This window comes from Hypanus sabinus, chromosome 14 (genome assembly GCF_030144855.1).
Source record: "Hypanus sabinus isolate sHypSab1 chromosome 14, sHypSab1.hap1, whole genome shotgun sequence".
NCBI classification, from domain to species: domain Eukaryota; kingdom Metazoa; phylum Chordata; class Chondrichthyes; order Myliobatiformes; family Dasyatidae; genus Hypanus; species Hypanus sabinus.
Genome location: NC_082719.1, coordinates 64,579,572 through 64,604,071, shown reverse-complemented (window position 1 = coordinate 64,604,071; position 24,500 = coordinate 64,579,572). Strand labels below are relative to the sequence as shown.

At 38.0% G+C, this 24,500-nt stretch overlaps 1 protein-coding gene across 2 annotated transcripts in view; it reads left to right on the top strand.

The window, feature by feature from the left end:
- kif2a (kinesin family member 2a) overlaps nt 1-24,416 on the top strand; it is a 113,723-nt gene extending 89,307 nt beyond the window's left edge. Inside the window, exons 15-21 of one of the 2 annotated variants that reach the window (XM_059989334.1) lie at nt 1,081-1,191; nt 3,236-3,303; nt 5,850-5,966; nt 9,134-9,281; nt 14,890-14,991; nt 18,897-19,032; nt 22,514-24,416. In XM_059989334.1, coding sequence (XP_059845317.1) covers nt 1,081-1,191; nt 3,236-3,303; nt 5,850-5,966; nt 9,134-9,281; nt 14,890-14,991; nt 18,897-19,032; nt 22,514-22,599 — 768 coding nt within the window. In that variant the 3' untranslated portion in view covers nt 22,600-24,416. The remainder of the gene's footprint in view (nt 1-1,080; nt 1,192-3,235; nt 3,304-5,849; nt 5,967-9,133; nt 9,282-14,889; nt 14,992-18,896; nt 19,033-22,513) is intronic. The other variant, XM_059989333.1, reaches the window with a different exon arrangement.
- Nucleotides 24,417-24,500: the final 84 nt, after the last annotated feature.

Below are 24,500 nucleotides of genomic sequence, written 5' to 3'. Positions count from 1 at the left end.
TAGACCATTTACAGGAAGATGGGAGTAGTCTGAATTGGCAAGGACATTGTAGGTGGAAGGGCCTATTCCTTTGCAGTTCTGTATCCTTTTTCTAATACTTTACGTTCTTCCTCCTCAATATCAAGATCTATATCATTTTGCCTTTTATGTTAAAAGAGATTTATAGTGTTTATTAAAGTTATATACTTTTTTCTGATTCTTCCCTTAACGCTCTGATGTGGCTTCAATTAACCTCTTTTCCTTTACATATTTATAAAATATCTGAGTTTGTTCCTTAATTTTAACCACCAAAATTTTACATTTGTTATTTTTGTGCTCTTTATTTCACCCCTGACCACCTGTGTTTCTCTTAAGGTATGATATAATATTTTATGAACATTGCTGGGTGTGTTAGATTGTTCTTCACTAATAACAACTGCAAATCTTGCAGTGAAATTTCCATCCCACCTTCATTTCAAAATAAGTTGGATGCAAATCTTGTTATGAAGTCTTGTAGTGTACGTGTGTATTGTGAAGCCTGCTTTTCCTGTATGAGTAACCACTTTGGATTTTGCTCATGTACACAGAAAAGAAACTTAAATGATCAAAATTAATGCTAAGTGGGAATTTAGGGAAATGCTAAGTACAGTTGTGGCAGCCTTTTAAGATTTGCAAATCATTCCTTTGCGACATAAAAAGTTGCCACAATCAGACTTAGCATTTTTCTAACATGGTCAATGACCATTTAACTTGTTTTGAGCTCTGCAATAGTTTTTCTTCTAGTCTGTTTTCCTGTTCCTATGCATTTTTTCCATAAAAGGAAGATTTTAATTACAGCTACCTTGTGTTTCACAAGTTTGAGATTTGGAATCCTTGGAAGTGTAATTATAGGCATGATTGTTGTAATATGCATTACTTGTTTCCAACTTGTTATTTAAAGTTAATGTTAGATTTGTGAGGTGAGAAGAATAAGCAACAATGCTATTTATCCCTCTGCTATAAGGTATTTCTCTCTAGAATTTCCACCAAAAAGTACTTCTATCCAGAAATTTAATGTAGTCTGTGCATCTCTCGTTAATAATCCATTTTGTGTAATTATAGGAATGTATCCGTGCCTTGGGTCGAAACAAACCTCACACCCCGTTCAGAGCCAGTAAACTTACTCAAGTGCTTAGAGATTCTTTTATAGGAGAGAACTCCAGGACTTGCATGGTAAGTCACATTTTTTTAAACTATATCTGTTCAAAGCAAATAGGTATACTCCAGTAAGTTATTGGAGTTAGTGTAAATCATTTTTCTTTCTATTCACCCGGTATTTTACTGAAGATAATGATATCTTGAGTAGTTAAGATGAAGGGTCTTTGCCCTGAATTCTTAACTGGTTTCTTTTTCTACAATGCTGCTTAACTGGCTGGGTTCATTGTACATTTGTTTCAGATTCCAAAATCTGAAGTTTAATTTGTTTTTTAGGGATATCTTGAGATATGATTGAAGTGAGCTGTTAGCTCTTCATTATTATATGTAAATGGTCTTGCACATGGAAGAATGGATTAAAGGACAGAGCTCACAGCAGAAACAAAACAATTCTACTTTTTATTTGATGCCACAATTTTTTGACAGGTTATTAGATAAAAGTTAGGAGTATTAAATAAATTATTATTAAAATTCAATAGATAAAAGTAGAACTAGATCTTTTTTAAGCACTAGATCCTTTTTAAAACTAGGAGTATTAACTCAGGAAAGATACTGTGATAGAACCTTTAAAAAAAATTGGTTCTCTCTACGCTATTACAGTTAACTTGGTCATAATTAATAATACATAGTCATAATCACTGGCATATTTACTGCACCAGAAAATCTTTACTGGACAACATCCTTTGCAACAGCAATAACTCAGCTTTGAGAGTTATTGTTGAGACAAAAGAAAGACTGCAGATGCTGCAATAGAGCCAAATGCTGGATGAACTCAATAAGGAGGGAAATGAACAGTCAATGTTTTGAACTGGCACCCTTCATCAGGTCTGGAAAGAAAGTGGGCCATGGAATAAAGGAAAGGAGTTGGTCAGTCAGAGGAAGGAAGAGGTGGCTGATGGGCAGGTCGTGAGAGGGTAACGAGAAGGTGTAAAGGAACCAGAGGGATTAGAGGAAATGACGAATGGGGGAACAGAGGGGAATGATTTCTAGAAATCAATATTAATGCCATCAGTTTGAAGACTGTCAAGAAGTATTGTGAGGTACTATTCCTCTAATCTGTTTCTATCCTCAACTTGTGTGTTCAGAGTAAAAGTGCTTGAACTGTTCCTCCACCACCTCCCCACTTTGTTTTCTAGTATCCCTTTGGCCCAATTACCCATTTTTCCCACCCTCATGATCTGCCCATCACCCACACCTCCTTCCCATAATTCCATGGTTCACTGTTATCTAATCAGATTCCATCTTTTAACAGCTCTTTGCCTCTTCCACCTATTACTCCCCAGCTTTTCACAGCATTCCCACAGCACCCTCACCCATCCATTTCCCCCTCCGCCCATCCCTCACCTATCTATTTCCCCCTCCGCCCCACCTGATTTTACCTATCACTTGCCCAGTCCATGCTTCTCTCCTTCCCCCTTGCACCACCATTTTATTTTGGTTTATGCCCTTTTTATTTCTAGTCCTGAAGAAAAGTCTTAAGATTGAAACATTATTTTTCTCCATAAATGCTGCCTGACCTGTTGAGTTCCTCCAGCATTTTTTGTTAAGAGTTATTTTGCTGTTATTAAATTGTTCTATAGAATATAAAGAAATAATATATTTAAAGGCATCATTCATTCACATTCCAATGTTGACCCAAGTGCTTTACCACCAGTTCAGTATTTTGAAGAACAGAAAATGATTATAAAGCAAGAAATGTGTGACATATAATTAGGGTCCTACACAACAATAATACTTGATTGTTTGTCTTGTTAATACATTTAAATTTGCAATTATAGATGTTTTTATTTATTTAGTTTAAAATATGTTTAACCACCAATATCTGTTGTCTCAGTTTTTAAACATTTATCAGTTCTTAATTATAGATGTTAACTGATCTATTTTGAACTAGAATGATGCTGAATTTCTATCTGAAATAACAGTATTTTGTAGCAGTTTGCTATTACTTTTTACTCTAAAGTAAACCATGAACTACTCACTAGTGAATCTTCATACATATGCAATATTTTTGCTTGGTGTACGCATGTTTTATGTCTTCCTCAATCTTTGCATTTATTCATAGATTGCTACTATCTCTCCAGGGATGGGTTCTTGTGAGAACACACTAAATACACTTAGATATGCAAACAGGTATGTTATTTCCTCTAAAAATACAATGTATATGAAGCAAAATGCCATCTCCATTCCAATATTTCAGTAACAACAAAATTATTGTTTAGATTTCTTGGAATTGGTTACCAACCTTAAGTAAAAGTTGTAAATATTGGTGTTGTGCTGTTTTTGTAGTGTGATGATTGCTAATGTGTTTTTCACTTGGACCATGTTGTATTTGAATATTGGATCAATAATTGATATTAAAACAAGGCCTTGAATAGTATATTCAATAAATTGTATTGTGAGAAATCATTTTATGGTTCCCATGTCCAGTGTCGAAGAATTGAGTGATTCTTGAACACAACAAAATAACCTATAACTAGTACTTTATAAAAAAGAGTGAAAGTTTATTAAGTACAAAATCCTATTAACTGGCTTATAGGTAAAAGTTGATGAATAGCTCACAGCTCTTGATTCCTGAAAACTCTTGGACACAAGTGACATCGTCTCAAGTCTGGTCTCTTTCCTGCTTTCCTATAAATCTTTAAGTCTTTTTGAATTGTTCCTCCATACCTTTAGCTTTATCCTTTAATCTTCAAACAAAGTAGACATAATCAATGTCTATTTAATTTTAATGGTCAAAAATGCCACTACCATTTAAGATATTGCTGACTTTTCAGCTATACCAGGTCAACTCCAATCCATTATATTCTATGCCTCGGTAATTTAAGTGCCCTACTTCTTAAATGTTGTGAGCATCTGTTTCCATCTAACCCTTAGGCAGTAGATGCAATTCAGATTCCAACTACCCTTTAAGTGACCATTTTTTTTCTTAGGATTTCCCTTGAACTACCCATCCTTGTCTTAAATCTTTGTCCTCTAGTTTTAGACAATTCTACTTAGTGAAAAAATGTTTCATCTACTCTCAGTTTCCACCCCCCCCCCCATTCCTCTGCTTGAAGGAAAAATAGCCAATCCAGTGTGTCCTCATAACTAAAAAAAAAATGCTTCATTCCATGCAATTTCCTGGTGATTCTCCACTGCATCCTCTCCAGTACAATCATGTATTTCCTATAGTCTAGCCGGCTGTGGGCTCACTCTGTTGTCAAATAATCTCCTTACTCTGATATTCTCTTCCCTAGCAAATGAAGCCAAATGTCCAATAATTTACCTTCAGCACTTTATCTAACTGTGCTGCCCCTTTCAGGAATTCTTGGACTTGTCTATCCTCATTGTCAATGCCATGACCCTGCCTTTCATTGTGATGACCTATCCTTGTTACACCTCCTGAATTACATCACCACGCACTTATCAGAATTAACTTCCATCTGTCATTGCTCTGCTTATTTTACCAACTGAACAATATCACCAGTAAGCCTAAGAATATTCTCACTATCAACAACACCACTACTTCTTGTGTCATCCAGAAACTTATTATTCATACCTCTTATAAGCAATTCCAAATCATTAGTATATGCAGCAAGTATTAAGGGTCCCAACAGTCATCCTGTGGTCATAAAAACAACTTCCAAACATCATGTTCTGTCTCTGAGAAATTTGATCAAATTGATCAGATAGGACTTCTCCTTTGCAAAAGTATGATGACTATCTTCCTACCTTTCCAATATCGTTTAACCTTGACCTTTCCCCCCAATAACTTCCTTACCATTGATCTTAGACTCGTAGACCTGTAATCTAAACTAGAGGAAGAGTGGGACAGCATTTCATATTCCACCTGAGTCATCTACAACCTGACAATAGGGATGTTAAATTCTTCAATTTCAGCACACTTGCTCCCACTCCGTCCTTTTCTCTCTCCTCCTAGTCTACCCAGTTTCTCCTTCACATACCCTTTGCTATCAGATTCCATTGATTGCAACACTTTCTGATGTTCAACTACCTAGCCTCTTTGCCATTTCCACCCTTTCTTCTCCAGCTGCTACTTACCTTTCTTCACCTGGATCTGCTTATCACCTGTCAGATTGTATTCCATCTTTTCCTCTCACTTCTTATATAGTCCAGATGGAGCATCTTGACCTGAAATGGTGACTGTTCATTTCTCTCTACAGATGCTGCCTGACCTGATGAGTACTTTGTTTTTTGCTCTAAATTCCAGCACTTGCAGTCCCTTGCATCTCCATAGACCTATAATTATACAGCTTATTCCTGTGGCACATCTTGAATAGATAGTACTTCATTTGTTGCCTTTAGTCATCTGTTACCTCACACTGGCAGGTCCCCACTGAATTCTTGTATAAATATTTAATTTCTGTTTGTGTTCCATTGTTGTATGTGAGACATTTAAATGCCATGTGTTAGGCAGTGTGTCATTAACATCCAGATATTGCCGTTGTGGCTATTTAGAATGTTTGGCACAATTTTTCTAGTTTCATCTTCATAACTGGCTCAACTGTTTCTTTCAGACTTTTGTTTAAATTGAAAAGAGAAATCCACAAATTCTTGAGTTAAAATGGGAGTATTTTTCAACAGGTGATCTTTCATTCAAGTTTTTAATTATATTGTTCTTTCCTGACTGAAATTTCCTCCTTCCTCTTTGTTCACACGTTTGCTTACTACTGCAGAGTAAAGGAGTTTGGAATAAGTCCCTCGGATATTCCCTTTCAGCAAGGTGGTGGGAGCCGATCTGACCTCTCTCCTACCTACCTCGACTATGATGACTTCCCTCCTTCACCTACCAGGTCTATATCTTTCTGTCAATTCCATTACTTTCTCCTTTGACCTTCCAATCCTCCCTCCCGCCATTTTCCCCATCCCCATATAACCTTCCCAGTTTGTACTGAAACACTTAACTCTTCAGTTATTCCAAATTGTGTGTTAATTTTATTAACTAACACTTTTTTATAAAATATATTTTCTTCATTTTTCCCATTATTTGCTGGAAGGTAGAATAAATAGTTTTTGCATTGTTTTAGTGTAATTTTCAAAATGATTTTTTTTTCAAAATGATTTGTTGGCTGACTTAAAGGCTATGTAAATACAAATCTAGATCAGAAACTTGTACTTTGCGATATTATTAAAATGTGTGAGAATGCATCTTCTGCTTTGTGTTAAAGGACAGTGCTTATAGTGTTTGTTGGATAGAACCCTGCACAAATTGCATTTGTATTCACTATTTAATCAAACCAGAAGCAGTCTTAGTCCCACTGGCCCCTTGCTAAATTTACTATTTTTATTATAAAGTGCTACTTTTGAACTCAGTTGAGATTTATACCATTTTAATTACTGTTTATACTGTATTTATTTTTAATATTAACTGTGGTAGATTAAAATGACAAATTAATTTTACTTACAAATTATTAATTTATATAAGAACATAAGGAACATAAGTAGAGCTTTGGTGCATTATACATCCTCTGTTTACTAATATAATGAATGGCCTGTACCATTTTTCTGCACTAATTCCCTTCCTTTAATAACATTAAAACCCAAAATTTCTGGTAACATCTGTCTTGAATATACTCCGAAACTAAGCCACCATGGCAATGTTGGACAAATAATTCCAAAGAATCACAGCTTTTAGTGAAGACATTTCATTACAGTTTTGAATAACTTTCTCCTTATCCTGAGATTGGCAGTTGGCTTAAGACATCACAACCAGAGGAAACATTGTTGGTTCATTTATTGAGCTCTGTAACAATATTATGTTTCAGTGAGATTACTTCTCATTCTTTTAGAATTTTAGGAAGATGTCCACTCCACCCCTCTCCCCCCCCCCACCACAATCCATCCCACGAATCATTCTGTTGAACATTTGGGGCAGTATTTCTATTGCAGCTATGTTCTGAACACAAGCATAAAGTACAGGTTCCTTAAATAGGTTAATCAGAACTAAATATTCTGGGGTTGTCTCACCAGAACAAATTCTATTCCAGTGAGATCCAACATACAATTTGCTCTCCTGGTAGCTTGCTGTATCTGTATATTAGCTCTGAGGAATTCATGCACAGTTTGGGTCCTTCTGAACTGGGAAACCTTTCAGTCTCCCAGCATTCTCTTAACAATTTTTACAATGCAAGCCAGCTAAGTAGCATCAACAAACTAGAATATGTTGTTGTGTTTTTTTTTAATCTTGTTTATTATTCTCCACTTCTTGAAAATAACATGTCATAGTTGACTTGATTGAATTATGTTGTTGAATCATTATTGGCAAGAAGGTTGGCAAGAATGCAAAATATATTCTCAAATGTAGATTACCTCCTCTTATTTCTCTTGTAGAGTACAAACATTTTCATTTACCTCATTATAAATTTAGTCAAATCATAGGTCATAATGGGCAAGAGAGTGGCAAATGAAATACAGTATTGAAAAATGCATGGTCATGCACTTTGGTAGTAGAAATAAATGTGCAGACTATTTTTAATTGGGGAGAAAATCCAAAAATCTGAGAAGCAAAGGAACTTGGGAGTCCTTGTGCAGAACACCCTGAAGGTTAACTTGTAGATTGAGTAAGTGGTGAGGAAGGCAAATGCAATGTTAGCATTCATTTTAAGAGGTTTAGAATAAGTAAGTAGGGATGTGATGCTGAGGCTTTATAAAGCACTGGTGAGGCCTCACCTTGACTTTTGTGAACAGTTTTGGGCTCCTGATCTAAGGAAAGATGTGTTGGCATTGGAGAGGGTTCAGAGGAGGTTCACAAGGATGATTCCAAGAATGAAAGGGTTATCATATGAGAAACATTTGATAGCTCTGGGTCTGTACTCGCTGGAATTTAGAAGGATGAGGGGCAATCTCATTGAAATCTTTCAACAGTTGAAAGGCATAGACAGAATAGATGTGGAGAGGATGTTTCCTATGGTGGGGGAGTCTAGGACAAAAGGGCACAGACTCAGGATAGAGGGGCGTCCATTTAGAACAGAGATGCAGAGAAATTTCTTTAGCCAAAAGGTAGTGAATTTGTGGAATTTATTATCACAGGCAGCTATGGAGGTCTAGTCATTGTGTGTATTTAAGGCAAAGCTTGATAGGATCTTGATTGGACATGGCATCAAAAGTTATGGGGAGAAGGCCGGGGATTGGGGCTGAGGAGAGGAGAAAAGAATCAGCCATGATTGAATGGCAGACTTGAAAGGCCAAATGGCCTAATTCTGCTCCTATATTTTAAAATTCTGGGTCTATATTTTGTTTCATTTGCATTAGAAGTATAATATATTTTGATGACTGAGGCAAGGAGGGGACAGTCATTGATACATGTTAACATAAATCATCAAGTGCAGCTAGATGACTATTTAAAGAAGGAATACAGTTAACATAAAACTTTAACAAGTGAGAAGAAATCCGACTTGCTGTGGCCACCTTAACTTGACAGCTTGACACAAACCTCTACAATCAGGAGAATGTTTTTAATTTCCTTCTGTTATGATAAAATATAGGGCTGAAATAATGGAAGTTTAAGTTAGGAATAAGGCATAAGACTTTATGTCCAGTCAAAAGGGTGTGTACTGGTAGATTTAAACATGGATTAACCTGGCCTACAATAGGGGAGGAGACTGCCCATTAATTAATTGGTAATATTAGAAGGTCACTTGAAAAATAGTATGTAAATAATAATTTTAATTGTTTTTCTCTGGTCTTCCGGAATACCAAAAGCTCACCTTTGCTTTTGGAGCTTAACTTTCTTCGAAAACAAATTTAAAAACTGGATTTTTACTGTTTGTTAAATCACAAGTTATAGCACACCTTCTAATCTAAATTTTGTAATTTTATCAGGACATTATTATAAAGTTACCAGTCCTTTTAGTACAGGCTATGAAGGCTATATATTTGAAATCTTTTTAATGAAGAAATAATCCTAAAAATAAATACTGTTGTTTTTATTCCCCTTGCCTCAAACCTGTTTTTGATCTAGAGTGAAAGAATTAGTTGTGGATCAGAATGGTCCAGGAGAAGGGCGGGTCAATATCCTTGTACCAAGTCAGCTTGATGCACTAGAAGCACAGTGGGGTCTTGGAAGCTCTCCTCAACGAGATGATCTGAAACTGCTATGTGAACAAAATGTGAGTTTTTTAACCATTGAAGTTAGAGAAAATTATTATTAATTTTATTTGTTCAATGTGTACCCTGTGGTATAAAGTGGTATCTGTTTGCCCCTCAGCCTCTGTTGCCCCAATGAAAATATTTGTTTGTCCAGTATCTCCTTATAGTTAAATACACTTTAATCCAAGTGATATTCTAGCGAATTACTAGCACTTACTTCCCAATTGTTTATATGTCATCCTGTGCATACATTGACCAACAGTGGCGACAGAAGTATTACAACTGGAAACGTTGACTGTTAATATTCCTGCACTTCTACTGCTCAAGCTGTTGAGTTCCTCCAGCAGTTTGAGTTTTGATCTGCAGTACCTGTTGCGTTAACTGTAACATTGTCATCCCTTTTCAAATTCTTCCTTTGCTTCATTCCACCCTTTCTGAGAAATTTTGATGTTTTGTGCATCTGATTTTTATCTTGATACTGGTATTGGTTTATTATTGTCAGATGCCCCAGGATATTGTCCATACAAGGTCAAGTTAATACACACTGCAGTGACCTAGAACAAAGTAAAATAATAAAGCAGAGTAAAACGTAATAGCTAGAGGAAGTGTAGTGCTGTAATAAAGTGCAAGATCATAACGTGGTCGATCGTGAGATTCAAGAGTTCATAGTTTAGTAGAGGTCTGTTGGAGAAAATGATAACAGTTGGATAGACACTGTCTTTAAGCCTGGTGGTATCAGCTTTCAAGCTTTTGTATCTTCTGCTCAATGGAAGAGGAGAGAAGAGAGAGTTATTCAGTGATGTATTTCATAATGCTGGCTGCTTTACTGTGCTCTGAGAAGCATAGAGTCTATTGAGAGGAGGCTGGTCTCCATGATGTGCTGAGCTGTATCCACAACTCTGCTGTTTCTTGTGGTCATGTACCCAGCTGTTCTGTACATCAAGCTGTTATGTACCCAGGTAGATGCTTTGCTGAACTCTAAGATGATTTTGCCGAAGGCTCTGGAATCCCTTCCCTATTCATATACACGCACGAACGGACAGGTGGACACAGACTTTGGTCATTCAGTTTAATGTCTCCAAAGATTAATTTGATGCTGGTTCATCTTTGATCAGTTGATTACTTATCATTTCAAATAATTTATGCTGAAGAGTGAGGAAATGACACCTGAGGATAGGAAGCATAAGTAAAATAATAATTATAACCTTAGCAGTGAAAACATTTATTATTCTGAGACTGTGATCAAAAGGAGTTTTAGACATCTTTTATGACATGAGGTGCCTTAACCAAAAGCATGACCATCTTTTCTGTGCAGTGATATTAGCTTCTTCATTTTCATCTAACCCAAAAGTGCATCTTGGTGTTTTCACAATTTTAGGATTCATTTTGAGTTTTAAAAACATTGTTGTGCAAGAGTAGCTCTCTGGCAAGGTTTATTACTGCTAGTCAGAATTATTTTCCTCCAGGACTACTGCGAGAAAATGCAAATCAATTCAGCCGTAGTTCAAATTTGTGCAGTTTAGCCATCTGCAAGGGGAGCTGAAATTCAGAATAATTAAGTGTACGTTTTGAATGATATTAGATATGGCAGGAGCAATGAAATATTAAAATGGTATCTCTCCACACCCAAGAAAGTTAAACAAAAAGAGGTTAAATTCAAATAAATTCAATATTTTACTCTTTTGATTTACAAATAAAATCATCTTATTGTTAATATATAATTTATTGAATGAAGATAACCCATTTGACTATGGAAATGAGAACTTTTGTACTTCAGCTTTTTACCAAGCCTAATTTTTAACATGTTGAATGCCCTGAAAGTAATTGGTTAGCACTTAAATATAGTTTCACCTTCATAATATGGCACTACCTAATTAATTTGATTTTGCATGACCTTGCCTGTATCATTCATCCACTGAGATTATGCTAGCTTCACAGTAGTTATCAAATTAGTTCTGTAAGTCTATGAGTTGCACACATACATATGACAATCGGAATCATAATCAGGTTTAATATCACTGGTGTGAAATTTGTTAATTTGTGAACCCTTGGCATTACCTAGTTTTCTGCATTAATTACTCATAAAATGTAGTCTCGTCTTCATCCAAGTCACAATAGTAAACAAACACAATCTGCCTAAATTAATAACACAGACAATTGTACTACAGCTTGTCAATATTGAGTACAATGTTTAAACAATCATAGTAAATGTTCCAATCAGTGAGATAGATTGGAAGTGTTGGTTGTAGAGGTGCTCCTGTCTATTTAAAAAAAACATCCAAAATCTGGTTACTGATAGATGCTGCTCTCCTCAAGAAAGATCTGTTTATATACACTATGCCTCGATCAAAACAACTTTCAGAGGACCTTAGAAGAAGAATTGTGGAGATGCATCGAGCTGGAAAAGGCTACAAAAGCATTTCTAAAGACCTGAATGATCATCAGGAAGAGAAGTTGTCTACAAATGGAGGAAATTCAGTACTGTTGCTACTCTTTCTAGGAATGGGCATCCTGCAAAGATCACACCAAGAGCACAATGTGCAATGCTGCAGGAGGTGAAAAAGAACCCAAGGGTAACAGCAAAAGACCTGCAGAAATCTCTAAAAGCTGCTAAAGTCTTTGCTCATGTGCCCACTATAAGAAAACTACTCAAAAACTGGTGTTCATGGAAGGACACTATGGAGGAAACCACTACTCTCCAAAAAAAAATTGTTGTACATCTCAATTTGCAAAAGGCCACCTGTATGTTCCACAGCATATCTGGGACACTGTTCTGTGGACAGATGAAACACAAGTTGAATTTTTTTGGCAGAAGTGCACACCACTATGTTTGGAGGGAAAAGGGCACTGCACACCAACACCAAAACCTCATCCCAACTGTGAAGCATGGTGGAAGGAGCATCATGGCTTGGGGCTGCTTTGCTGCCTCAGGACCTGAACAGCTTGCAGTCGTTAAGGGAACGATGAATTCAAAGTAGTATCAAGACATTTTGTAGGAGAATGTTAGTGTAGTGGTCCATCACCTGAAGCTTAATAGATGTTGGATGATGTAACAAGAATGATCTGAAACACAAGGGTAAATTAACAACAGAGTGGTTTAAAAAGAAGAAAATTTGCGTTTTGGAATGACCAAGTCAGGGTCTAGCCTTTAACCCAATTGAGATGCTTTATGAAACTGAAATGTTGCTAAAGGAGGTTCTACCAGTTATTAAAAACAAGCGTTCACATTCTTTCGCCAGACTGGACTGCGATTGATTAAACAATGTTCAATAAAGACATGAAAAGTACTATTGTTTGTATGTTGTTAGTTTAGGTGGAGAGTGCTTGTCTATTAATGTGACTTGAGGAAGATCAGACTACATTTTATTGGTAATGCAGAAAACCAGGTAATTGCAAAGGGCTCACAAACATTTTCTTGCAACTGTATAAAAAGTGAAAAAAGAGAGAAATAAAGGTAGTGAGGTGGTAATCATGGGTTCAGTGTCCATTGATAAATCTGATGGCAGAGGGGTAGAAGCAATTTCTGAATCGTTGTGTGTGCCTTCAGGCTCCTGTTCTTTCTCCCCGATGTTAGCAATGAGACGAGGGCATGTCCTGGGTGATGGGGGCCCTGAATGATGGGTGCCGCCTTTTTGAGGCATCACTCCTGAAGATGTCCTGGATGCTGGGGAAGCTAGTGCCCATGATGGAGATGAATGAGTTCACAACTTTCTGTAGCTTACTTTGATCATGTGGAGTGCCCCCACCCATACCAGATGGTGATGCAGTCAGTTAGAATGTTCTCCATGGTATGTCTTTAAAAATTTGCGAGTGTCTTTGGTGACATACCAAATCTCCTCAAAATCCTAATGAAATAGAGCTACTGCTGTGCCTTCTTTGTAAGTATGTCGATATGCTGGGCTCAGGAAAGATCCTCGTAGATGTTGACAGGTAGGAAGACAGGTAGGAACTTGAAACTGCTCACCCTTTCCACTACTGATTCCTTGATGAGGACTGTTGTGTGCCCTCGTCTTGCCCTTTCTGAAGTCCACAATAAGTCCTTTGGTCTTCCTGATGTTAAATGTAAGGCAGTTGCTTGGAGCAATGCCTCTCAACCAGCTGATCTTTCTCATTCCTAAATGCTTTCTTGTCACTATTTGAAATTCTGCCAACAATTAGTTGCATCATCAGCAAATTTATAAACAGTATTTCAGCTGTAACTAGCCACACAGTCATGGGTATAGATAGAATAGAGCAGTGGGCTAAGCACATATCCTTGAGGTGCGCCAGTGGTGATTGTCAGTGAGGTAGAGATGTTATTTCCTGTCTGTACAGACTGGATTTCTGGTGAGGAGGTCGAGGCCCAAGTTGCGGCACATTTTGAATAGAACTGTAGGAATGATTGTGTTGAATGCTGAGTTACACTCAGTGAACAGCAACTTGATGTAAGTATTAATATTGTGCAGGTGATCCTAGGACGTGAAGAAGCAGTGAGATTGTATCTGCTATAGACCTATTGTGGCGACAAGCAAATTGCAGTGGGTCCAGGTCTTTGCTTAGGCAGAAGTTGGTTCTTGCCATAACCACTGTGTCAAAGCACTTCATCAGCAGAGATGTGAGTGCTACTGAATGATGCCTGTCGACTTGTGAGGGTTCATCCTCTTCAAAGATATTCTGACATTGGCCTCTGAGACAGTGATCATAGGGTTACCAGATGCTGCAGTGGTCCTCATAGCTGAGGTTTTATTATCCCTTCCATAAAGGCGTTGAGCTCATCTGGGGGTGAAGCATCATTGAAGTATATGATGTTAAGTTTCACTTTGTAGGAAGTAATAGCCTGCAAACTTTACCAGTTGTTGTGCATCTGATTCCGTCTCCAACCTCAGTCCGAGGCACACATTCGTCCCCACAGGTTTTAGTGAAATCATTGAAAACTAAGGACTCCAAGATGAACCCCTGAATACTGTCCAGTCCACCAACTCAAAGTGCTCCTCCGCATCCCTTGTCCATACCTTTTTGGTCCACTACTGGTGTTGCGATCTTCAGCCTCTGCCTGTACTCGGGGAATAGAAGCACAACCAGGTGATCAGACTTTCTGAACTGTGTGTGTGAGCTTGTAATATAACAGTGGTCCAATATGTTTGCTGCTCTGGTTCCATGAATGATATGCTGGTGATAATTATTTAGGGACTTTATCAAGCTGGCATGGTTAAAATCCCTCAAAATGAAGGGGAAAAGCATCGGGGTGTGCTGTTTCATGCCTGTTGACTTAAATATACTCACTCTTTGGACCATTTTGAGGAAATTAATCATATCTGGGTAATATTGCCTCTCATTGGCCATTCCTGAGAATAACTAAGTCTGGGGCTTTGCTGGATAGGAATATCTTCTCGCAATCTGATCCCACCAAGGTAAATCCTACACTTTTATCCATTGGACCTCTTTATTTAATTTCTGCATCCATTCCTAGTATCCTCAGGTCTGTCCTGGCCTGACTCCAGTTAAATATACTATTGCAGCACCCTCTTCTTTCTCAACCCCTACCCCCACCCCCTGGTTTAATTTCTCTGTGGCATATTGTCATCAATGATAAGACACGTGTGGATTTACCAACTTTAATAGCTCATTCAGGTATTTGCTTGTTTCAAGGAGGAGGAAGTTTCACCTCAGCTGTTTACTTTCCATGAGGCAGTGTCTCAGATGGTGGAAATGGAGGAACAGGTTGTGGAAGAGCACAGGGCAATATTTCAGGTACAAATATTAAGTATTTTTGATTAATCACTATTAATTTTATAATAATATTGAGTTGACAGAGGAATTTTCAATTTTTATTCTTGTTGGGTACAAGTGTAGCTTGTATTTTACTTCATGACCTCAACATTGGAGGATAATTATCTCTGTTCCAAAATTTTCACACCACTGCTAGCTTCCTTGCCACCGCTTCAATTTAAAATGTTCTGTTTTTATTTTAGTTCACAGTATTCCTAGTTTTGAGCTTCAAAGGCTTCTTTAGCTTCCAAAAACCTTAACTAAAGATGGAGTAGCTGAACTAGTTCAACTAATTTATGATTTAAATTTTATTTAAGTGCTCATAAAATGAATCATTGCAAAGGCTTATTTTAGAAGGCCTGCCTGAAATTTTGTGTACCGTATGGGCCACCAACTCAGATTTATTTTATGTTTAAGAAAGAGCATAGGGATAATCTTGGCAGTTGAAGCCAGTGAGTCTTAAATTAGTGGTGGACAAACTATTGGAGTGGATTCTTGGGTACAGGATTTATAAACATTTGGAGAAGCATAGTCTTTTTAGGGATCATCAACATGGTATTTTGAAGGATAGGCCATGCCTCATGAGCCTTAATAGAGTTTTTTGAGGAGATGAAAAATCAAATGACAATAGACAATAGGTGCAGAAGTAGACCATTTGGCCCTTCGAGCCTGCACCGCCATTTTGAGATCATGGCTGATCAACTACTATCAATACGGTTCCTGCCTTGTCCCCATATCCCTTGATTCCCCTATCCATAAGATACCTATCTAGCTCCTTCTTGAAAGCATCCAGAGAATTGGCCTCCATTGCCTTCCGAGGCAGTGCATTCCAGACCCCCACAACTCTCTGGGAGAAGAAGTTTTTCCTTAACTCTGTCCTAAATGACCTACCCCGTATTCTCAAACCATGCCCTCTGGTACTGGACTCTCCCAGCATCTGGAGCATATTTCCTGTCTCTATCTTGTCCAATCCCTTAATAATCTTATATGTTTCAATCAGATCCCCTCTCAATCTCCTTAATTCCAGCATGTACAAGCCCAGTCTGTCTAACCTCTCTGCGTAAGACAGTCCAGACATCCCAGGAATTAACCTCGTGAATCTACGCTGCACTTCCTCTACAGCCAGGATGTCCTTCCTTAACCCTGGAGACCGAAACTGTACACAATACTCCAGGTGTGGTCTCACCAGGGCTCTGTACAAATGCAAGAGGATTTCCTTGCTCTTGTACTCAATTCCCTTTGTAATAAAGGCCAACATTCCATTAGCCTTCTTCACTGACTGCTGCACTTGCTCATTCACCTTCAGTGACTGATGAACAAGGACTCCTAGATCCCTTTGTATTTCTCCTTTACCTAACTCTACACCATTCAGATAATAATCTGCCTTCCTGTTCTTACTCCCAAAGTGGATAACCTCACACTTATTCACATTAAACGTCATCTGCCAAGTATCTGCCCATTCACCCAGCCTATCCAAGTCACCCTGAATTCTCCTAACATCCTCATCACATGTCACACTGCCACTCAGCTTAGCATCATAAGCAAATTTGCTGATGTTATTCTCAATGCCTTCATCTAAATCGTTGACATAAATTGTAAACAGCTGTGGTCCCAATACCGAACCCTGTGGCACCCCACTAGTCACCACCTGCCATTCTGAGAAACACCCATTCACTGCTACCCTTTGCTTTCTATCTGCCAACCAGTTTTCTATCCATGTCAATGTCTCTCTCTTCCCCCCCCCCCCCCCGATGCCCTGAGCTTTTATTTTACCCACCAATCTCCTATGTCGGACCTTATCAAATGCCTTCTGAAATTCGAGATACACTACATTCACTGGATCTCCTTTGTCTAACTTCCTGGTTACATCCTCGAAAAACTCCAATAGATTAGTCAAGCATGATTTACTCTTGGTAAATCCATGCTGGCTCGGCCCAATCTTATCACTGCTATCTAGATATGCTGCTATTTCATCCTTAATAATGGACTCTAGCATCTTCCCCACCACCAGTGTCAGGCTGACAGGTCGATAGTTCTCTGTTTTCTCCCTCTCTCCTTTCTTAAAAAGTGAGATAACTTTTGCCATTCTCCAATCCTCAGGACCTGATCCTGAATCTAAGGAACTTTGGAAAATGATTACCAATGCATCCGCAATTTCCGGGGCCACCTCCTTTAGTACCCTAGGATGCAGACCATCTGGACCTGGGGATTTGTCAGCCTTCAGTCCCATCAGTCTACTCATCATCGTTTCCTTCCTAATGTCAATCTGTTTCATTTCCTCTGTTACCCTATGTCCTTGGCCCATCCATACATCTGGGAGATTGCTTGTGTCTTCCTTAGTGAAAACAGATCTAAAGTACTCATTAAATTCTTCTGCCATTTCTCTGTTTCCCATAACAATTTCACCCAATTCATTCTTCAAGGGCCCAACATTGTTCTTAACTATCTTCTTTCTCTTCACATACCTTTTAAAAAAAAAGCTTTTGCTATCTTCCTTTATAATCCTGGCTAGCTTGCGTTCGTACCTCTGTTTTTCTCCCCGTATTGCCTTTTTAGTTAAGTTCTGTTGTTCCTTAAAAACTTCCCAATCATCTGTTCTCCCACTCACCTTAGCTCTGTCGTACTTCCTTTGTTTTTAAAGCTGTGCAGTCCCTGACTTCCTTTGTCAACCACTGTGGCCCCTTTCCCCCCCTCTGATGAATGAAGGTGGACCAGTAGGTGTTGTGTATATGGATTTTAATAAGGTATTTGACAAGGTTCTCCATGGGGTTTCATCCAGAAAGTCATGCATGGAATCCATGGGGACTTGGTTGCATGGGTTTGGAATTGGCTTGCTCACACAAGGCAGAGAGGGTGGGAGTAGGTGACGCAAATTCTGCTTTGATGTTGGTGTTTTCCAGGGATCTGTTCTGGGGCCTTCGCTCTTTGTGATTTTTATAAATGACTTGGATGAGGAAGTGGAGGGGTGGGTTAGTATGTTTGTAGATGACATGGAAGTTGGAGATGTTGTGGATAGTGTAGTTTGTTTTACAACATGACATAGACAGTTTGTAGAGTTGGGTGGAGAAGTGGCAGATGGGGTTCAATCCAGGAAAATGTGAGGTGATACATTTTGAAAGATTCAACTTGAAGGTGGAGAACAAGGTCAGACATGGGATTCTTAACACTGTGGAGGAACATAAGGATTTAGAGGTCCAAGTCCACAGATAGCTCAAAATTGCTGCACAAGTTGATCAGGTTGGTTAATAAGTCATGATGAGTTGGCCATCATTAGTCAGAGATTGAGTTCAAGAACCGTGAGGTAATGTCGCAGCTCTGTGAAACAATACCACGAAGAATATTGTGTTCAGTTGTGATCACTGCATTATAGAAAGGATGTGGAAGCTTTAGATAGTGGGCAGAGGAGATTAGCAGGATGCTGCCTGGATTAGAGAGCATGTCTTCTGAGGACAGATTGAGTGAGTTAGGCCTTTTCCCTTTGGAGTGATGGAGGATGAAGGGCAACTTGATAGAGGTGTATAAGATTGAGAAGCAGAGACAGAATAGACAGTCAGGACCTTTCTCCCCCAGGCTGTCAAGAACCAGTACCAGACGCTGTTACGGTGTGTTTAAGGTGAGTGGAGGAAAGTTTAGGGGAGATATCAGACAAAGGTTTTCTTTTACAAGAGGCTGGAGGGTGCCTGGAATGCACTACCAGAGATGTTGGAGGCTGATAAAATGGGTATATTTAAGGGACTCTTAGGTATATGAATGTAAGAAAAATGGAGGGTCATGGAGTACATTTATATTTTGTTGGCAAAACATTGAGGGTCAAAAGGCCTGTACTGTACTGATCTATGTTCTATTTCACATTGGTGCTTTAAACATGGGATTTTGTTTATCCACAGGAGTCAATTCGATGGCTGGAGGATGAAAAAGCACTTTTAGAGATGACTGAAGAGGTGGATTATGATGTGGATGCATACTCCACACAGTTAGAGTCGATTTTAGATCAGAAGATCGAAATTCTTACTGAACTGAGGGGTAGGTTTACACCAAGTCCACATTCAATCAGCATACACAAATAGGTCACATGAAGTGGCAGCTATCTTAAGAACTATAATCTGAAGTTAAAACGAAAATAAATTCAATAATATTGTAGCATTCTGCTTGGAACAAGTAAGAAGATAGTGGTTGATGTTCTGGAATACATAATCTCACTGACTGCATGATAGGGAATACCTTCTAGTAAAATATAAGGAAGTACATCGAAAGAATAATGACAGTTTAAAGGAATAACTGCTTAAAAGGAATGATGAAAAGTATAAAATTTTCGCATTACCATAAAGCAGGTCAAACAAATTCTGACCTTTCATCTAGTAAGAACAGAAGGATTGGGCTCCTTTCTAAGTATCAAACTACTCTCCCATTTTCCACATCCTAAAGTAACATCACATTGATCGTACAGTGGCATGCAAAAGTTTGGGCACCCTGGTCAAAATTTCTGTTACTGTGAATAGCTAAGCGAGTAAAAGATGACCTGTTTTCCAAAAGCCACAAGGTTAAAGATGACACATTTCTTAATATTTAAGGAAGATTACTTTTTTACTTCCATCTTTTACAGTTTCAAAATAACAAAAAAGAAAAAGACCCTGCATGGTCAGTACTTAGTAACACCCCCTTTGGCAAGTATCACAGCGAAGAGTTTTTCAATTCTTGTTTGGGGGATTTTCACCCATTCTTCCTTGCAAAAGGCTCCTAGTTCAGTGAGATTCTTGGACCATCTTTTGGGGTCTATCCACAGATTTTCAATGATGTTTAGGTCGGGGGACTGTGAGGGTCATGGCAGAACCTTCAGCTTGTGCCTCATGAGGTAGTCCATTATGGATCTTGAGGTGTGTTTAGGATCAATATCCTGTTGTAGAAGCCATCCTCATTTCATCTTCAGCTATTTTTACAGATGGTGTGATGTTTGCTTCCAGAATTTGCTGGTATTTAATTGAATTTATTCATCCCTCTACCAGTGAAATGTTTCTTGTGCCACTGGCTGCAACACAATCCCAAAGTATGATCAATCTACCCCTGTGCTTAACAGTTGGAGAGGTGTTCTTTTCATGAAATACTGCACCCTTTTTTCTCCAAACATACCTTTGCTCATTGTGGCCAAAAAGTTCTACTATTTTAATTTCATCAGTCCACAGGATTTGTTTCCAAAATGCATCAGGCTTGTTTAGATGTTCCTTTGCAAACTTCTGACGCTGAATTTTGTGGTGAGAACACAGGAAAGGTTTTCTTCTGATGACTCTTCCATGGAGGTCATATTTGTGCAGGAGTCGCTGCAGGGTAGAACAGTGCACTACCACTCCAGAGTCTGCTAAATCTTCCTGAAGGTCTTTTGCAGTCAAATGGGGGTTTTGCTTTGCCTTTCTAGCAATCCTATGAGCAGTTCTCTCGGTCTTCTTGACCTCCACTGTTCCTGTTAACTGCCATTTCTTAATTACATTATGAACTGAGGAAACGGCTACCTGAAAATGCTTTGCTATCTTCTTTTAGCCTTCTCCTGCTTTGTGGGCATCATTTATTTTAATTTTCAGAGTGCTAAGCAGCTGCTTAGAGGAGCCCATGGCTGCTGATTGTTAGGACAAGGTTTGAGGAGTCAGGGTATTTATAAAGTGTTGAAATTTGCATCACCTGACCTTTCTGAACGATGCTTGTGAACAAGCCATAGCCCTAACAAGCTCTTTAATGTCTGAAACCTGGGTAAAAGTTAACTGAGAGCTCAAATCTCTTGGGGTGCCCAATCTTTTGCATGGTGCTCCTTTCCTTTTTTCACTCTAAAATCTTACAAAACAAAAATAATACACAAATCTTGCTTAAAATGTTGAACAGAATGGTTCATCTTTAACCTTATGACTTTTTGTGATCCGTTCATTTTCTTCTCACTTAACTATTCACAGTAACAGAAATTTTGACTAGGGATGCCCAAACTTTTGCATGCCATGGTATCTTCCATCAAAGAGAAAATTGTGATTATATTAAAAGTCTAAAGTTATTAAAACTCACCACTCTCTGCATTTTTTTTTAGAAAGCTTACCCCTGACAACCCTCCTGTACCTACTCCCAAAGACCTTAAAACTGTGCCCTCTCATGTTAGCCATTTCAGCCTTGGGAAAAAGCCTCTGACTATCCACACGATCAATGTCTCTCATCATCTTATACACCTCTATCAGGTGAACTCTCATGCTCCTTAATCCAGGCAGCATTTTTGTAAATCTCTTCTGCACCCTCTCGATAGTTTCCACATCCTTCCTGTAGTGAGGTGACCAGAACTGAGCACAGTACTCCAAGTGGGGTCTGACCAGGGTCCTGTATAGCTGTAACATTACCTCTCGGCTCTTGATCTCAATTCCATGTGGGGGTGTTTTATACTCATGACTGTGAGGTGAAGAATAGCTTCAATGCCATATTTAAGTTTGGTTGTATCATCAGCAAATTTGTAGATGGTATTTGAGCTATGCTTAGCCATGTGGTCGTGTATACAGACAGTAGAGCAGTGGGCTAAGCACATACCCCTGATGTGCACTAGTGTTGATCGTCAACAAGGAGGATATGTTATCACCAGTCCACACAGACTTGTGGTCTTATGGTTAGGAAGTCGAGGATCCAATTGCAGAGGGAGGTACAGAGGCCCACGTTCTGCAACTCAATCAGGATTGTGGGAAGGATGGTATTAAATGCTGAGCTATAGTTGATGAACAGCATCCTGATGTAGGTGGTCTAAAGCAGTGGTCCCCAGCAGTGCAGCTGACTTGTATCATTTCCTTGTGGCCCGGTAGCACATGCTTTGCGGCCCAGTGGTTGGGGACCACTGCTTCAAAGCCATGTGCAGAGCCATTGAGATTGCATCTGCCATTGACCTACTGTGGCAATAGGCAAATTGCAATGGGTCCAGGTCTTTGCTGAGTTCGGGCTAGTCATAACCAACCTCTCAAAGCATTTCATCACTGTCGATGTCATTAAGGCAGCCCACATTATTATTCTTAGACACTGCTATAATTGTTGCCTTTTTGAAGCAAGTGGGAACTTCTGCCCGTAGCAGTGAGAGGTTGAAAAAGTCCTTGAATACGCCTGCTAGTTAGTTGGCACAAGTTTTCAGATCCTTACTGGGTACTCCATCAGGATGCTTGTTGCAATTTTTAAGTCTGCTTAATGTAGGTACAGTGTGATAGAGAATCTCTACCATGTTCAGTTAATGGGATTACTTTTTAATCCTTAAGTTTATATTATTGCTGTTCAGAATTATAAATTATTAAGTTATAATGTCTGTTATACATTGTATAACATACAACACATTAGTTAATCGTTTTACGAATGTAGGTTTTGTGTACTTTATCCAATAAACTGGAGGAAACATTTAATTTGCTGATGATGATAAACAAAACTAACTTTCCACTGATATCCACCATGAGTAATAATGCAATTTATTTTATTTGCATATGGTTAACTTCTATCTCCTGTCTTTCAGATAAAGTAAAAGTCTTCCGTACAACTCTTCAGGAGGAAGAACAAGCTAGTAAGCAGATCAATCCTAAGCGGCCAAGAGCTATTTAAGTTTCAGACAGATTCAGAGGATTAACTGATTCTCAAGATCCTTACTGCATAAACTTCCCTACTAATTTTGAGCTGTGGTCACCAAAAGCCAATCACTGGAATGCTAAGAACTTTTGGAACTACATCAATTGGAACTTTCTATCATTTTACTTGAATTTTTGTTTTCTGAACACGCTCCCATGGTATTACTACTAAACAAATGCTTCTAATCCAACAGCACAAGTTCACAGGATTAGGACATTTATGAAGTACTTTGAAAAAACTTTTTGGCTTTAGCAAGAAGCTTTGGTCAGAAAATCTTTGCCAACTTTTTTTTAAAATGTGTCAAAACAACTGTGGAAAGTCTACATTTAGATACTCAGTATTTTTTATTTTATTTTTTAAATTGATGTGGCTACATTTTGTTACCATAGCTGGCTGTGCTGTTTGTGTGTTTGCATGTACGCACAAACAATTTGTGGTGTGAAGTAATTTCCATTAGACCAGACTGAGCTTGCCCTGTTTTTTTTTGTGCCTTCTTAGAGGCTTAAGTCCCCAAAATCAGCAGATGATCTAACGATACACACCTCTTACTTTAATAAAACTTTTTTGTTTTGTGTAAATTAATTTATTTGTACTCTTGTCTTTTTTGTTTTTGAGCCATCTTTTGTCACATACGTTTCTATTATTTCACAAGATATGTGCCATATCATCAATTTATTTAAAATGGCATTTGGTTCCAAAATGTATAATGGTACACAAGTATAGATTGACATTCCACTTATTTACTTTATCAATGAAGTCTTTAAGTAGCTTTTTTAAAAATTACAGTAATGTGTTTCACAGCTTCTTGATTTAGCAAGTAAGAATGTTGAAAATAAAGTCAAATGAACTTTTGGGAGCAATTGCACTTGAAACATCAGTACATGCACCAGATGGTTGTATCTAAAGTAACTAGGATTCAAAAGTTTCCGTATAATTTTCAAGATTTCAATGTAAGCTTTTACTATTTTTCCTATGTAAAGGGAAAGTACATATTTAAATGGTAGTGGTTAATGTATTAAAAAAAATTTGGTTTGGAGCAGTGATGAAAAGGCAGAGCTTGTGAATTACAGAATGGAACCGTATACTGTGATGTCTCACTGTTCAGATGAGTACAGAAGACTCGAGATGGTTTAAGGAAAACTTAGTTATGCTGACGTTCATTTAAGTTCATATGAAATCAGTTAAGTACCAAATTTTTCAAGGTTTCATTTTAAACGGTTATAGCCATCACTACAGTGATGTCAATTGAAGAACAAGATCACATCCACTAAAGATAGACGTTTAAGTCTGATCATTTTTGAGTTTACTTCCTGCAAATAACAGGAAAAAAATTGCTGAATGTGAAAAATTTTAATGCAGCATTCATCCACTTAATGTAAAATGTGTATTTAATGTCTTGTCTGGAACTCCACCTAATTCATACCACATTGTGGTTTGATTTAGAAATAGAATGATTATAACATTTGGAGGGTTTTGATAGAATATTGTTGTAATTATAAACTAACTGGAACTTGTGAACATTCAAAGAAGTTCATTAACATTAGTTTCTAATCTTCCCTCGAGTAATAACCCAATTAATCAACATTAATTGAAAACTGTTCTTGGCATTTCACTTCATCCCAATGTGATATCATGATTTTTATTTTTAAAAATTGTTAGAGAATCTTGGAATAGTGAGGGCTTGTGCATCAGATTTACATTTAAGTACATTTTGTGATGTTTTGCTCTTGATAAGTTTCTAAATAGCCTTTTTTGTAAAATGCCAAACAAAATTAAAGGAAGCTAAAAATGGATACATGGCCTTCATAATAATTTTTGGTGTTTTAGATTGTGTAACATTTTATGCCTTTAACTTTTGTAGCAATAGTACAATGAAT